This window comes from Engystomops pustulosus, chromosome 4 (assembly GCF_040894005.1).
Source record: "Engystomops pustulosus chromosome 4, aEngPut4.maternal, whole genome shotgun sequence".
In the NCBI taxonomy this organism is placed as follows: Eukaryota; Metazoa; Chordata; class Amphibia; order Anura; family Leptodactylidae; genus Engystomops; species Engystomops pustulosus.
This window is the reverse complement of record NC_092414.1, coordinates 28540844-28554990: the sequence shown is the minus strand read 5'-3', so window position 1 is coordinate 28554990 and position 14147 is coordinate 28540844. Positions and strand designations below refer to the sequence as shown.

Below are 14147 nucleotides of genomic sequence, written 5' to 3'. Positions count from 1 at the left end.
TGCAGGTGAGAGGGTAGGTGCTAAAGGAGAGGTTAAACACAAAGAATGTACAATTTTCGGAAGACTATAGACAAGACATTCTGCAAACAACCCTGCTCCCATAATTTACCTCTAGAAGTGAATGCAAAAAGAATCTCCTTTAAGGAGACATTTGGCACAGCCCAGATTCGGGCGACATATATACCATGCAACAATTTGAGCCTAGTTAACATAGAAAGCCTCATCAATAAACTTGTCGGCTGGTAGGTCAAATACTATTCAAAAGGCCATATTCTAAACCATAATGGGCTTCAAAAAAAAAGTTGGCCTATAATCACAATGATCAGAAAATGACATTGTCTCCATGGATTGAGAAGAATGGAGGTGTTTGTAGGTGTGCTCCGAGGCCGTGGTCTCTAGGCCTACGCAATCGTTGTATTTACAGAAATAAAAAATATCTATTCAGCAATGAAGCATGATGGTCAATCAAGAAAAAAGTCATGGATGATCATCTCCAAGACAAATAAACTCCACCATGGACCCACCACTGATCACACAATGATGGCAAGAGCAAGTGATGACCACGGGCCTGGTCTTTGAATTGAAAAGTTCTGATGTCTTTTCCACTTTTGATATGACAACATTACAAAGTCCTTGAGTATTCTCGCACATGGCAAGACCCGTCAAAAGTTCTTGTTAAACAAAGCTTCATTCCATCGGCAAGACTTGAAATCTTGAAGACATCTTCACCCAGTTCTACTTCCGTTCTGCTTGTTCTTGTTAAACAAAGCTTCATTCCATCGGCAAGACTTGAAGTCTTGAAGACATCTTCACCCAGTTCTTCTTCCGTTCTGCTTGTTCTTGTTAAACAAAGCTTCATTCCATCGGCAAGACTTGAAGTCTTGAAGACATCTTCACCCAGTTCTTCTTCCGTTCTGCTTGTTCTTGTTAAACAAAGCTATATTCCATCGGCAAGACTTGAAGTCTTGAAGACATCTTCACCCAGTTCTACTTCCGTTCTGCTTGTTCTCATAAAACAAAGCTTCATTCCATCGGCAAGACTTGAAGTCTTGAAGACATCTTCACCGAGTTCTACTTCCGTTCTGCTTGTTAGATGCAAGAACAAGCAATCAAGAGGGTGACAAAACTCCACATCTTCACTGAAAAAAGTAACAAACACCACATTCCGAGACAATCAGTCATTCTCCGGTGGTTTTTGGAATTTTTTTTTTTTTAAAGAAAGCATAACAAGGACCCTACACATTTATCATAAAGATATTGGATAAGCAGCCTAACAGGACAGATCACTATTGTATCTACATTGTAAACATGCCTTCACCATCTCATCTGTAGACTTTGTCGACTTTAGAAGCCACCATGCAGAGGACAGTAAACATGAATGCCCCGTACACTAGGAAGCGTCTCGTACTAAGAGCTTTCCTATGTATAGAATAAAGCAGTCGCTGAGTTAAAATTGGAACCTGCACTACACTAGAAAATAAACTACACTCTAAACCTAAGAAAATGCAAAGAAAAAAAAAATTCCATCTTTCATCGATCGACCAAATATTGTACAAGCCATGAAAACAAAGTTTCAAAAAGTTCAAAAATTGAAGCGGTAACCCTCATCCACCAACAGGCGGACGCACAAGGAATACAGCGCCTCCGTAGTTGCTTTCAACCATTACAAAAAAAAAAAAAATCTTCTGTGATAACATATTGCAAATAGGTTATTCCAAGAATGTGTAACTTCTATAAAAAGCATGCATATAATAGACCTCAAATAGAAATACAGATTTTTCCTTAACACACGGATGTATTCCCACAAAATATATATATATGTAAGAATATTTATATAGATTTATTATTACTATAGCTTGCATGATCGGTCTGCGCTGAACTTTATTTTTTATTGTATGTCCGTTCCGCACAACATTGCTTTATGTTGCTTTGCAACTTTTTATACTATCGACCCTTTAGCTCTTGATACAGATGCCTTCTCGGAAAAGATGCCGCAACTGGTGGCACCACACAACAAGATAGAGGTCGGACACAGATCTTCCATATTATTGTAGTTATTATTACTTTTTTTTTTATTCCCTGGACTGCTATATCTGGTGTATCTTGATAGGATGCTCTGGTATTTAAGGCAACCTTAAGCTTTTGGAATCTCAAAAATAAGTTCTAGTAAAACGGGGAAGTGGTTGATGATTGGTGATCTTATACAACATCCATAGAAGGTCCAAGAAGAGAAAGGACCCTCCTGTAAGAATGTCAAAACTTGTGCTTTTGTGTTTTGTTTGGAGTAGGAGGGTATTTTAATTCCAGACTTGATGGTATTATAGGTTACAAAATGTACACACCAAGGGAATAGTCAGTCTTAAAGGAGCTTATGATAAAAAATACTATTCAAATTGTGAAAGGAAGTTTATATCGCAACTGATATCACAAGACCAGTGCACGAGGATATAATTTCCAGAGAAAGATACACCCCTCTCCTCTCTCTAATACGGTAGGTGTGCATAGGACATGTCAACACTCACGGGCTCACACACACGTATGTACGTACACTCACACACTGTTCAATGCCACCTGTCACCTGGTATATCATTTAAAGAAAGAAAGAAAGAAAGGCATGGATGGACCAAGGGATAAGAGAGGTGCAAAGAGAGAAAGAGAGAGAGAGAGGGAATGGGTCAAAGAAACAGAAGACTGATGGGACTTCTTCTTCTGGTGTTGATAATTATTGTCCTTGACCAAAGCTGGAGATTCAACTGAAAGATAAAAAAAAGAAGTTGTATGGTGGCAGACCCCAGAACACTTAAAGGGGTTTTCCCACGAAGAAATGTTAGACCCTATCCACGCTCGGCGATCTTCGTCGGATCCATATAGATTAATGGAGCAGAATGGTCATGCAAGGCCGTCTGCTCCATTAGTCTGATGGAGCGACGGGGGGTCCTTTTTGCAATCTTCAGCACCGAGAGCCCCCACTGATCAGCAAGTTAGGCCCGATCCCGTGGATAGGGCCTAACTTTCCCTTGTGGGAAAATCCCTTTAAAAGGGTGTCAAAAACCATAAAAATAGAAGTTCTACAGTGAAGACCCTATATTAGATTGGCCTTCATAAAATATCGCTTGGTGAGACGGTACACTGCCCAATGCTTGTTACCCTATTTAAAGGGAACCTGTCATCACAAACAGGCACAAAGAACCCCACTAACCACCCCCTCCAAAAGTGCAGCACAGACGTCCCAGCTTATATCTGCCTCCTCCCACCAGTAAAATGGTTCCCCAAATTTCTGCCTTTATCTGTACTGTGCCCGGCTGTGGTTGTGGCTTAGCCCACAGCAACTTGGTCCCAATCAAAGGGTGCATGAAATGGTGATAAGATCTTCAGTTTCCCACCTAGGGCAAGGAGAGGACTTCCTGTCTACTGAGGCTGAGATTTGAAGAAGCAGAGTGGCAGTCAAAAGAAGGTGACGGGGTTCACTGAAAGCCTGGAAAAGAAACTGACTCATCTTGGGCCAAACTCCCACGCTAAGTCCCAGGGGCAGTGGGACATCTCATTAATGAGGGGAAGCTGCTGCTGGACATTCCATTAATAAGAGGAAGGTTGCACCTGGACATTTCATTAATAAGAGGAAGGTTGCACCTGGACATTTCATTAATGATGAGAGACAGCTGCTGGACATTTTATTAATGCATGTCTGCTCCTGGATCTTTTCTCCAGCCACCACGGTTAAGTCCCCCTGACGTTATGGATGGGTGGCAGTTAGGAACCAGGGGAGGGACCCTTGCTCCCCAGCTGCCGCCCATCAGCTCATTCAGAGGCAGGGACTGAAGCGTGTGGACTGGAGAAAGCATCCAGGAGCAGACATCTGTTTGATTTTGATTTCCTGCCCCCGGGACTCAGCGGGGGAGCTTAGCAGGGAGCCAGGTAAAATACACTATATGATTATAGTGAACCTATACTACTCAGAAACCCGACAAAAGCAACTATGCAATTATCATGTTATGGGCTTTTGGTGAAAAATGGGGGTTGTGGTGACAGGTTCCCTTTAAGAGAATTCCTTCCTATTTCAATACTCATGAATCTGAAAATAAGTAAGTAGACCCTTACTGTGGGAGGACGGAAGGGGCTCCCGATCGGTGGAAATGAACGTTTTGCCATTTGCCATCACGGCGGTGCCAAATACATGTCTCCTCTGACTGGGCAGTGCGGGGGACGCCACTGGTATCGAGATACTGAGTTATGCGGATGTAGGCAATGCAGGCGGACTCATCTCCCATCAAGTGGATATGAGGGTTGAGGATTGTTGTATGAAGGGGTTTATTGCTTCGAGACCACACTAGAAAACAAAGAAATAAAAGGTTATGGCTATTTCATCCACTTTATGTATAGCCTGGAAATATTTACTGTAAACTTAGCAGCCGCAAAAGAGGGAATGAGATGCTTGCACCCAGTCTGTTATTGGCGCTGCTTACACCATCGATGAGTATAGAAAATGACTGCCCACTCTGCAAATATGGGCAGGAATAGGACCTGCTCTATAAGATAGCGGCCACGTGCATGAAGCCGTAAATTGATTCCAGTACTATGACAGTACTGCAGATTATGTTATATACAGTTATAAAAATACCCAAAAAACCCTTAGCGCAAAGCCTGTACTTTATCAGTGAGGGGACTCTGCAGCTAGACATTTCATTAATGAGAGGGGGCTGCTGCTGGACATTTCATTAATGAGAGGGGTTTGCTGCTGGACATCTCAATAACGAGGGGAGTCTGCAGCAGGACGTTTTATTAATGAGGGGAGTCTGTAGCTGGACATTTCAATTATGAGGGGAGGCTGCTGCTGAACATTTTATTAATGAGGGGAGCCTGCAGCTGAACATTTCATTAATGAGGGAAGGCTGCAGCTGGACATTTCATTAATAAGGGGAGTCTGCTGCTGGACAACTCATTAATGATGGGAGGTTCCTGCTGGACCTTTCATTTATGAGGGGAAGCTGCACCTGGACATTTTTAATTAAAGAGGGGAGGCTGCAGATGGACATTTTATTAATGAGAGAAGTCTGCAGATGGACATTTCATTTATGAGTGGAGGCTGCTGCTGAACATTTATTAATGAGGGGAGGCTGCACCTGGACATTTTATTAACAAAGGGAGGCTGCTGCTGGATATGTCGTTATTGAGGGAAGTCTGCTGCTGGACATTTTATCAATGTGGGGAGGCTGCAGCTGGACATTGCATTTATGAGGGTAGGCTTCTGCCGGACATTTCATTAATGAGTAGAGGCTGCTGCTGGACATTTTATTAGTGAGGGAAGGCTTCTTCTTTCACATTTTATTGATGAGGGGAGGCTGCTGGACATTTCATTAATGAGAGGAGACTTCAGCTAGATATTTCATTAATGAAGGCAGTCTGCTGCTGGATATTTCATTAAAGAGGGGAGTCTGCAGCAGGACATTTTATTAATGAGGAGGTCTATAGCTGGACATTTTATTGATAAGGGTAGGCTGCAACTGGACATTTTATTAATGAGAAGAGTCCAAACAGAGACTAAAAATGTGGTTTGAATATTTCCAAAATATCCTCTACTATGTAGTGAAAGTCTTTATACACAAGTCATAAAATAAGAACTTCTTCTTAGGCTACATGAACAGGGCCTTGTGCGCAAACAGGCCGCAAACTTTTCCCTGTTTGCCTCCTTTCGGCCAGGAGGATATGGAAGTGGTGAGCGCCTTGCAGCAAATTGGGGCAGGAAGAGCACCTCACTGCACCATGGCTGTGCACAACAGAGGTCTATGGGGTGAGCCGGCAGCAGTTCGTGCAACAGTCGTGTGCATGAAGCCTTAGTGTGCTGTATTACAAACAGTTCATGACTCACAATTTTCAAAGTAGAAGCGATGAAAGTCTAGACCCTCCACCAAGTTTCCCAATGCTTCCGGTTCAAATGCAGTCATTCCAGGGTCACACATTTTACTATGACAGAAGAAAGATAGAATTTTAATGCAAAATGGTTTCATGATGAACATAAGATATGAAGAAACGGAACATGGATACATTTATCAATCTATCTATCAATGACCTACACTCTATTACATTAGGTCATTACAGGTATAAAAGAATGAGGGCCCACTTTTGCAGCTGTTACCGTCTCCACTTTTTAGTGGAAGCTTTCCAAAAGATCTTGGAGAACATTTGTGGGAGTTACCACTTATTCAGCCAAAACAACACCAACTGTTGTTGGATGAGACAATGATGTTCCAAATCATCTCAAAGATGTCACAGGCCATGCCTTCAGCGCTACCCAGAACTTTTGGCTTAGATAGACGGCCATTAAGCCTTAGCCAAGTCATAATGATCGACCTTGATTTCACAGATAAGAAAGACTCATAACGGGCTTTTTCATACTGCTCAAACCTGCTGATCGTAAGGGAAACAAATAACTGGCTGTAGAGTGACCAGAACCAAATAATGCTCCATTCATAGACCCTGTCTCCTCAGTATTCCCCACATACTCTGTTGGATGTTGCATTTGTAAACCATAAGGAAAATCCGCTGGGAAGTGGTGGGTAGAGGCAGTAATGGATTACAATCTGGACGGTTTGGGCGGTAGCCCGGGGCCCAAGTCTTCTAGGGGGCCCATGGCTACTCAAACCACTTACCAAATTTTATGCTCAGAAGGGCCTTCACCCATGAAATCCTTGTGCATCTGTTCCTGCTCTCAATACACATGTACACAATTAAGGAGATTAGAAGGTCCTCCAAAGGCCCTGAAACTATAGATTGAAAGCAGCAGAATGGATACATCCTCCATTCCATGAGAAGCTGATTCTAGGACCAGATGTAGGAAGTGATTCCAGACATGTAGGGGCTGTAATATTCATACAGACCAGGGCCCATGGCAGTCTTAAAGAGAACCCGTCATGCAAAATAACCCCCCTAAACTAAATATATTTTCATAAACTGCCATTAGAGAGCATTGCCTCTATCCCTTCATTGTCCCTCTACATGCCTGTAAACCTAAGCAATGAGGTCCTAAAGCTGTATGCAAATGACCTGTGAAATGTCCAATGAAGCATTAGCATATTCAAGCTGTCCACTCTATTCATGAGTGGGAGGCACAGCCACACCCCCAGTGCATGACTGACAGCCTGTATAATGGTGTGAGGCTGTATAATGATGTGCTTCCTGGTGCTGGTGGCCACGCCTCCTGCAGCCTGTGTGTGCATGTGTGTGTGTTTAGGAGAGATACAGCAGCTCCAGGCAGCCATGTTACAGCAGAACATGTCAGATTCATGTGTAGCTGATGTCTGTGTCTCTCACCTGTATATTAGGAGGATGCAGCATGTCAGCAGATGCAGCACACACACTAGCCATGCTTTACTATACATTACACACAGACCTGAGCAGGGGGAGGAGAGGGGAGGGGTAACAGGGGTGACATCACTGCCTCTGACCATGTGACCAGCCTCATTTACATGATAAAAAATAGATGATTTTACAATGAATAATGTATGAAATAACTAGATAAAGGTTGGGATGGGATCCTTGTGAGCTGCTCTAACAGGTAGAGGTGACAGGACAAGTGACACAAACCTGATGACAGGTGTCCTTTAATTTATCTTTGGGAAAAGGTCCTCCTTATTTTGGACCAAAGGTCCAAAAGGTTCCAGTTCAATATACTGGAAATGACTTTTTCTGGTCCGTTGTTATGGTGGCTAGTGGGCAACCTGACTGGTGATTTAACCTCCTGGCTACTGGGTAGGTAATTCTGGTGCCATTCATGTTAAAATAGACACCAAGAGGTGAAATTACCAGATATCTTATGGCAGCTAACTCAAGGATCGGTGGTCTTCACAGTCACTTCTCAGGGAAGAGTCTTTAATTGCTAACTCAGTTACTCTTGGCTCCTTATTCTTCATGCTCCTAAAATACAAAACCTCCACAGGTCCAGTACCACTGAGGTCTGTTGTGCTCTTTGGATGAAAATTCCCTTGGCCCTACTGCTAATGGATACTCTCAAAAACCCTAAAACCTTCAGCTATGACAAGGTACCTCACCAGTACTGAATTGATTCCCACTCTCTTAGCAGGAGGAACTGAACAGATAGACACCATGTCCTATCTGCAGGTAGCGTGTTATAAAGCAGGAGGAGCTGAGCAGATTGTTTGTAGTGTCCTATCTGCAGGCAGCATGTTATAGAGCAGGAGGAGCTGAGTAGATTGTTTGTAGTGTCCTATCTGCAGGCAGCATGTTATAGAGCAGGAGGAGCTGAGCAGATTGTACATAGTGTCTTATCTGCAGGCAGCATGTTATAGAGCAGGAGGAGCTGAGCAGATTGTACATAGTGTCTTATCTGCAGGCAGCATGTTATAGAGCAGGAGGAGCTGAGCAGATTATACATAGTGTCCTATCTGCAGGCAGCATGTTAAAGAGCAAGAGGAACTGAGCAGATTGTACATAGTGTCCTATCTGCAGGCAGCATGTTATAAAGCAGAAGAGGATGAGCAGATTGCATATTGTTTCCTATCTGCAGGCAGCATATTATAGAGCAGGAGGAGCTGAGCAGATTGCATATTGTGTCCTATCTGCAGGCAGCATATTATAGAGCAGGAGGAGGTTAGGAGATTGTACATAGTGTCCTATCTGCAGGCATCATGTTATAGAGCAAGAGGAACTGAGCAGATTGTACATAGTGTCCTATCTGCAGGCAGCATGTTATAAAGCAGAAGAGGATGAGCAGATTGTATATTGTGCCCTATCTGCAGGCAGCATATTATAGAGCAGGAGGAGGTTAGGAGATTGTAAATAGTGTCCTATCTGCAGGCAGCATGTTATAGAGCAGGAGGAGCTGAACAGATTGTACATAGTGCCATATCTGCAGGCAGCATGCTATAGAGCAGGAGGAGCTGAGCATATTGTACATAGTTTCCTATCTGCAGGGAGCATGTTATAGAGCAGGAGGAACAGAGCAGATAGTACATAGTGCCATATCTGCAGGCAGCTTGCTATAGAGCAGGAGGAGCTGAGCAGATTGTACATAGTGTCCTATAAACAGGCAGCATGTTATAGAGCAGGAGGAGCTGAGCAGATTGTACATAGTGTCCTACCTGCAGGCAGCATGTTATAGAGCAGGAGGAGCTGAGCAGATTGTACATAGTGTCCTACCTGCAGGCAGTATGTTATAGAGCAGGAGGAGCTGAGCAGATTGTACATAGTGCCCTATCTGCAGGGAGCATGCTATAGAGCAGGAGGAGCTGAGCAGATTGTACATAGTGTCCTACCTGCAGGCAGTATGTTATAGAGCAGGAGGAGCTGAGCAGATTGTACATAGTGTCCTACCTGCAGGCAGTATGTTATAGAGCAGGAGGAGCTGAGCAGATTGTACATAGTGCCCTATCTGCAGGGAGCATGCTATAGAGCAGGAGGAGCTGAGCAGATTGTACATAGTGTCCTACCTGCAGGCAGTATGTTATAGAGCAGGAGGAGCTGAGCAGATTGTACATAGTGTCCTACCTGCAGGCAGTATGTTATAGAGCAGGAGGAGCTGAGCAGATTGTACATAGTGCCCTATCTGCAGGGAGCATGCTATAGAGCAGGAGGAGCTGAGCAGATTGTACATAGTGTCCTATAAACAGGCAGCATGTTATAGAGAAGGAGGAGCTGAGCAGATTGTACATAGTGCCCTATCTGCAGGCAGCATGTTACAGACCAGGAGGAGCGAAATTGTACAAATACTCACGTGTAGCATTCAAAGTCTCCATTGCTAATGGCTTCTATTAGCTGCTCTGTCACTTTAATAATTTCCTGCTTCCGCACTGTAGGCATGAGAGAAGTAGACGTTAATCCTGGGATCCCTGAGCTGTTGCACAAAGGGAAAATACATAGACAGTACATAGCACAGAGTAGCCCTTAATGCCCTGTTAATAAGCTGGAGCAAACTGTTGGCTAACATAAACTTGGCAACATTTGGTGAGACTGTTGTGGCAGGACACAGGATTTCTAGGCACATCCGATATGAAAATTGCATCAGGGAGGGGAATATATCTCCTTAACCTTTTAAGGATGCATTGTTTTTTATTTCCCATTTTTTTAAACTCCCAAACCCTCCAAAAGCCATTGAGATTTTTTTTCATGTACAGAGTTGTATGAGAGCTGTTTTTTTGCTTAACATGTTGTACTTTCTAGTGGTCCCAACAACTTCAGGACCAAGTTTTTTAGGGTTTTTTTGTTTCCGTTTTTCAGTCCGGTCCTTTCACAAGCCATATTTTTTACATTTTTTTTTCTGCAGGGGTAGCAGCCATAGGAGCTGCTATGGGGCACACAGTGTCAGGAGGGCCCAGCATCTGGGGTATTGGATGTGTATTAGGAGTGTATATGCCCCTTTAAGCATAACATGTTTATAATTTTAAGCATGTTAGGTATCTCCTAGGTGAGTAGTGCCGAACCTATGGCATGGGTGTGGGCACCCAGGCCATCGCCCCAGCACAGAGTTCACCAGACTGGTTTTAAAGGGTCACATCCTTGACTATTTGGGACTGCAGGAAGAGTGAGAATGTGTGGAAGATTATTTTTGGCTGGCCCCACAATTCTTCCTGTACAGGGGACCCTGGAGAGAAGCTACAATGTTAGTTTGACTTGTTATCTGTTTTGGTGTCCTCAGGAGGCCGAAGTACAGGGAGCAATAGGTTACTGCTTAAATTGCAGTGATGGCACTTTGCGATAAATAAGTGGGTGTTGGTTGTAGTCTGGGCACTCTTTAAAAAGTTTGCCATCACTGTCCTAGGGGGTCTGATTACCAGGGGCGTCACTTGAGGGGGTACAGAGGGTTTGGTCGCAACTTGGCCAAAGAGGCTAAGGGGGGCCAAAAGGGGTCACTTTCCCATATAAGAAACCTAGTACTATAAATCATATGCAACATCCCCCCACCGGGGCCTAGCCTTTTCATGGGGCCTGGAGGCAGCCAGGGCCCAGAATACCGGAGTGGCTGGCTGTTGCGGCCTAGGGAACGCTGTGGTCACGGTGCTTGGTATGTGGACCGGAGGGCTGTCCTACAGCCTGGCAGGTCTCCAGCAGGTGGTGGGTGCAAGAAATATGGAGGGAGAGGCTGATGCAATGGTTTCTCCCTGTATATCACTGAGGAGCTCTGGAAACACCCCTGCAGAGCCCCTCAAGCTCATTAGCATAATTGTAAGAGTTGGTTTTAGAAGAAAGGAGGCCAGGACTATTAAATATAAGATCTATGGGGGAGATTTATCAAGCTGCCTAAGAGTAAGAATGTACTTAGTTGCCCATTGCAACCAATCACAGCTCAGCTTTCATTTTACCAGTGTTCATGAATACTTTAAATGGGAGCTGTAATTGGTTGCCATGGGCGATTAAGTACATTCTTCCTCTTACGCAGCTTGATAAATCTCCCCCTATGAGTAAGAGTCCCAGTGATGGATTATGATGGTAGATTAACTGATTCCAAATGCGGTGAATTTGCTGAGCTTAGTTTTTATGGTTTTCACTGTGCACTCTAAATGCCACCTGCCCTTGATTCTTTGGGTCAGCGTGGTCACAGAGATACCAAATGTATATACATTCATTATGTTTTAATAACTATAATCTGATAAATATATTAAAATCTAAACATTTTGGATTTTTCAAGGAAAGGGGGGTTCAAATCTTTCTTCCTTTATTTTTGATTTCTTTTTTCTTTTTTTATGATGGTATACATTGGTAAAAGGTCAAGTAGACTTCCTATGCAACAGTATATGCAAACAAGTTTTCCAGGATGGGAAAAGGAGAATTTTGTTATCTTAAAGAAAGCAGGTACGTATGGATCAATGCCCGACTTAAAGAAGCCTAGTGACGTGGCATAGAGTTCTACCTGCACTTTGGGGTCTTTACTTTTTTAGGAGCCTCCCAAAAGTTCATCTCCAGTGCTCCGCCAAGATTACTAACCCCAAGGACAAGGTTGGAAAAAAACGAATTCATGTTAACCAATTTACCGATTAACTACGGTGTCCGATCCACCTCCCGACCTACCTTTGGTATCTTCATCTTCAATAGTAGTGTTTGTGCTTTCTGAGGATTCCTGGATGAAAGAAGAAGGAGGAAGAATCAGATTATTCTTATAAACTAGTCATAGTTGTTTGTGGTACCAGAAGAGCACCCAATCCAGAAGATGTTCTCCTCCTGTCCAGAAGATGCGTTGTAGTATTTCTGTCTTTTATACATTGACCACTAGAGGTCACCATTCACCAGGAAAAAAAAATGTTTTTAGTAGAATAAGTTTTTAATGTTATTCTTTTATTTTGTGGAAGTGACAGCACCTCGGGGAGGTTTGTTTCAATCTCATCCCCATCCGGCGCAGTCCTCATTATTCATTTCTCCCACATATCCCAATACCAGCTGCACCAACTGACTGCGCACAGAGCTGTGACTACAAACACAGCTGCTCATTCCTCTGAGAGCCCCAAATTGTAGACTGACACGCCCTCTGCTGGGCAAAAAGGCACAGGGCAATTAGTAGTCAGTTCCCTGTTTTACCTTATTTTGCTTAGCAAAGAGCATGTAGAGTCAAGTCAGAGGAGAAGGAAGAGAATGGTCGCTCATACTGGCAGAGTACCACGTGCCGCCATCTGGTACATGACCCCATGGGCAGGCTTAACTTTTGGAAAGTCAGTATTAGATGTTTGCTGTCCCCTATAAAAAAAAAAAAAAGCTAATTATTAGGGCGCCTTCTCTGATCTGACAGTGTCAGGGGGCCCCGGCATCAGGTCTCACACACTAATGAATGGTGAATATGCACCATTATAAGCATATTATGCTGCACATTATACATCATAATATGTATATAACAGTAAACGTCAGAACGTCAGGACTAGGAATCTCTCCTAGTCCTAGATTTCTGCCGTCTACTTCCCCCATGTGGTCTTTTAGTTTCTGATTTTTAATGCCGTCATGTGAGTTCACTGCAAAGGGGCCCACTGAGACTCTACCGCCCTGGGCACTACTGAAACCTGGAGCAGACCCTGCACAAGCCCTTTTCATACTCTACCTTATGACTTCTTATTCTTATTCACGACAATCATGTATCCAAGAAGGAACCTCTGAGAAACCTTAAACTGTAGAACTAAAAGCAGCCAGTAGGGACCTGCCCTCCATTCCCAAGAAGCTTGGTTCTGGTACCATACAGGCAGTAAATATCAAACCATTTAAAAAAAGAGACTTATAGGCACCCAAAACTTTCATGTCTCTATCCATCTCTGGTTATTAGAGGTGGTGAGAGGTCCTAGTTAAAGTTCCTGATATCCACAGAATAACTACTTATCTTGTACTGAACTCTCCTTCTTTTCTAGAAATTTGTAGAACATGCTATGATTTCCTTGGATTTTTACTGAAAAGTCGGGTTATTCCCGGAAAATAAGGTTCTAGCATTTGGCAGGAGTTGGTTCTGAAGGTCCTGAACGACATAGGGACAATTTTAATCTCCACTACACAAACTACTTCCAATACGAGTCAATGGAAACTGCTTCCTTCCTTCTGAAAACGTGTTGGTTTACGTTCTTTTTCCCATGGTGCATTTCTAATAAGACTTCACATATTGCTGGGTCTCCTTTATGAGAACCCAAACCCCAAAAATCGTTAGATCCAGTGTTCTACTTTCTTGTCTCGGGCCTTCCTCTGCCTCTACGAAGAAGTGCACTGTGTCAGTATGAGCAGACCAAACCCCCGATAAGATGAAGGATCTGGAAACCAACTGGTGCAACCATGGACCACCAACTCCACCAAAAGGTCCATTCTTATTATTCAGATCCCACAGCTTATAGGGAGAGTGAAGACCACCATTGCTCCATTCTGGGACCCAGAGGAACCAGCACTGAATAAGACAAAACATAGACTCACCATCAACTGGACACTGGAACTGGACTTTCTTTTCTGGAAAAACAAGGAGAACAGATAGGAAGGAGAGTGAGACACACAGCCAGCAGCACAGTGACCACAGGGGAAAGCACAGGAGTCCACACAGTGACCACATCACGAGAAGAAGCCCCAGCCAGATGTCAACTACACGAGGAACATTGAGGGTCACAACCAACAACACAGCCATGTAGCATAGCAAGTGCAGATGCCTAGATGGAGTTGGCGGTGGACCGGCTTGAAGGAAACTC

General features: G+C 43.7%; 1 protein-coding gene across 3 annotated transcripts in view; it reads right to left on the bottom strand.

Moving 5' to 3' along the window:
• Positions 1 to 2000: 2000 nt before the first annotated feature.
• The window catches only part of CAMK2A (calcium/calmodulin dependent protein kinase II alpha), a 145379-nt gene continuing 133232 nt past the window's right edge, over positions 2001 to 14147 (bottom strand). Inside the window, exons 14-19 of one of the 3 annotated variants that reach the window (XM_072145593.1) lie at positions 13882 to 13914; positions 12019 to 12067; positions 9728 to 9803; positions 5867 to 5961; positions 4099 to 4327; positions 2001 to 2753 (exon numbers count right to left, since the gene is read on the bottom strand). In XM_072145593.1, the coding sequence (XP_072001694.1) occupies positions 2750 to 2753; positions 4099 to 4327; positions 5867 to 5961; positions 9728 to 9803; positions 12019 to 12067; positions 13882 to 13914 (486 nt within the window). In that variant the 3' untranslated portion in view covers positions 2001 to 2749. Of the gene's footprint in view, positions 2754 to 4094; positions 4328 to 5866; positions 5962 to 9727; positions 9804 to 12018; positions 12068 to 13881; positions 13915 to 14147 lie in introns of those variants that run through there. The other 2 variants (XM_072145594.1, XM_072145595.1) reach the window with 2 other exon arrangements.